Source organism: Buceros rhinoceros, unplaced genomic scaffold (genome assembly GCF_000710305.1).
Source record: "Buceros rhinoceros silvestris isolate BGI_N320 unplaced genomic scaffold, ASM71030v1 scaffold26185, whole genome shotgun sequence".
Lineage (NCBI taxonomy): Eukaryota > Metazoa > Chordata > Aves > Bucerotiformes > Bucerotidae > Buceros > Buceros rhinoceros.
The window spans coordinates 4,292-6,527 of record NW_010414953.1 but is presented as its reverse complement, the minus strand read 5'-3'; the positions used below and the strand labels follow the sequence as shown (position 1 = coordinate 6,527).

General features: G+C 53.4%; 1 protein-coding gene across 1 annotated transcript in view; it reads right to left on the bottom strand.

Annotated features, from left to right (window-relative positions):
* SLC4A5 (solute carrier family 4 (sodium bicarbonate cotransporter), member 5) overlaps nt 1–2,236 on the bottom strand; it is a gene marked incomplete at its 3' end in the record, with an annotated part of 15,025 nt that overhangs the window by 10,517 nt on the left and 2,272 nt on the right. Inside the window, exons 2-3 of the mRNA XM_010137271.1 lie at nt 1,632–1,792; nt 1,277–1,426 (exon numbers count right to left, since the gene is read on the bottom strand). Coding sequence (XP_010135573.1) covers nt 1,277–1,426; nt 1,632–1,792 — 311 coding nt within the window. The remainder of the gene's footprint in view (nt 1–1,276; nt 1,427–1,631; nt 1,793–2,236) is intronic.

The following is a 2,236-nucleotide window of genomic DNA, read 5'->3' as shown; positions in this document are numbered from 1 at the left end:
GGGCTGGGGGAAAGGAGCCGTTAGAGGAGATGAAGGTGCCACGGAGAATCCTTGGCTGATGCTGAAGGCAAGAGGCCGGGCTGAAAACTGGCCACAGCCATTTAAAGTAAAGACAGAACTACCTTGACCCAGGTCTTCTTGCTGCAGAGGCTCCGTGCAAGGAGTCTGCACCACCCCACACCCCACCAACGCTCTCTTCAAGGCTACAAACGGGTTCAGAAGGGCAATTTCTGACACTTCAGAGGACCCAATACTTTATTTGGCTTTTTAACCTCCCAATTCTCCAAAGAAATCTGAATTTGAAACCTGACATGAACTTCAGCCTCCAAACCACTCGCGTTGGCCACCACCAAGCTTCAGGTGAATGTTTCTCCCCCCTAAAGTGGTGATGAGTCCGTTATCTCAGATGTTTGAATTGAATTACTTCACTCGAAAGGCTTTTCCTTCTCCCCCACCCATTTTCTCTGTTAAGCCCAGCGTTTTCTCAGAAAACCTCCCAGAATGTGTTTTCCTTCAGAAAAACCACCTGGATGGGTCTTGCTGAGCTGCTCCACACCTCCCTGCAACACCAGCTGCAACCACAGCTCCTCTCCTTTTTTTTTTTGGTTACACCCACTCAAACCAACCACCTTACGTTCAATGTCCCATCAATGCACCAACATTTCCAGGTCATGCTCCGTTTTGAAGGCTTCTGGGCAAGTCCTAGCTCAAACATTTAGTCCTCCAAGGTGTTTGATGGCTGCTTTGAACCCGGGGGATGCCCACAGGGTGGGAATATTGCTTATTGATGGCCCCTTCCATGTGCACTTTGAGCTTGGGCGCCACTGTTTCTGTCTACCCGGGCAGCAGCTGAAGCCCGGCAAATCCCAGGCTCCACCAGATGACCTCAGTTTAAACCTAAGTAAATAATCTAGCGTGAAAACAAACAAATCCCCTTTTATAATGGCTCAAAAATAGGCAGGTTCAACCGCAGAGCAGACTGGATTTGTCTGTAGGCTGGGCTGCCAGAAAACCCCTTGGCCAAGCAACCACCTGCGCTGTTGTCCCTCACTCAACGCCGCTGTCCATCTCAGCAGGCACCTCCTTGACTTCTGGCTCCCACCCTTAAAGCGGTGGCAGAGTTTTGGGGTCTTTCTTGATGCCATAAATATTTGGGTCCCCCAAATGGTTGGGTTTCCCCCCTTCCTCCTTCTGAGATCTTCCTCCCCCCAGGTTTGCACCCAAAGACTCAAGGATGCGACTAGGAGCAGGTTGGACCCCCAGAACTCACCTGTGTTGGAGGAGACGGACTTCCCGATGTCGGCCAGGGACCGGTGGATTGGCTTCTTGGTTTGGTGACGGTGCTTCCTGAGGAGCACGTAGCTTATCTTCTCCCGCAGCTCTGGCTTGAGCAGACCGTCCTCGATCTGCTTCTCAATGACATCGTCTGCAAGCACCGAACGGGGGAGGTGGGGGGTTACCATACCCTCCCCGAAAGCAGGAGACAACCCTTACTGGACCGAGCTGATGGCCCTCAGCTCCTGTCTGGTGCAAGCTGGTTTATATCTGCCTGGCGCCAGCAAACACATTTAAGTCTGTTCGAGCACGTGGAGAACATCCATTGGAAGCCACCGACACCCACCAGCTCCTACCTATAATCTGGGGCAAAGAGTAGCCGTCCAAGTCCAGGAGCACCGTTCCCGTCTGTAGACATGTCCGCAGCTCAAACAGACTGTGCAAAGACAACGTGGACACGTGGGGCTTGCTCCACCTCTCCCCGCCTTCCTCCACCTTTTCTTCAAACTTTATCCACCTGAAACGAGAGCGGCAGCCGTGGGGACGGGCACAGAGCAGGAGAGGGAGGAGAACTGTGTCTCCCTTTGCAGGCGGCTTTGCCAGCCTGGATTAATTCATCCCACAACATCCTTGTTGTTCAGGATGGGAATGGAGGGATCAAGGAACATCGTCAGACAAAGTGTTGTGGAGAGAGCAAAACCTCACAGCTCCACCGTGGACCTCAACCCCGCGGATCTCACCCTCCTCGACCTGCTCTGGTGAAATCTGGGGGGGTTTCCACGGAGCTGACCCAGCCCTGAGCCCAGGGCATGGCAAAAGTCTGTCGAATCCCCCAGCAACACCCAGGCTTCAACCTGAGCGCTTCGGTCCCGCGGTGGGGAGGAGAAGGTTTGGAAGCCCATGGGAAACGAGCTCTTCCAGCTCCTTCCCTTGATGTTACAAACTCTGGAGCAAATTCGGG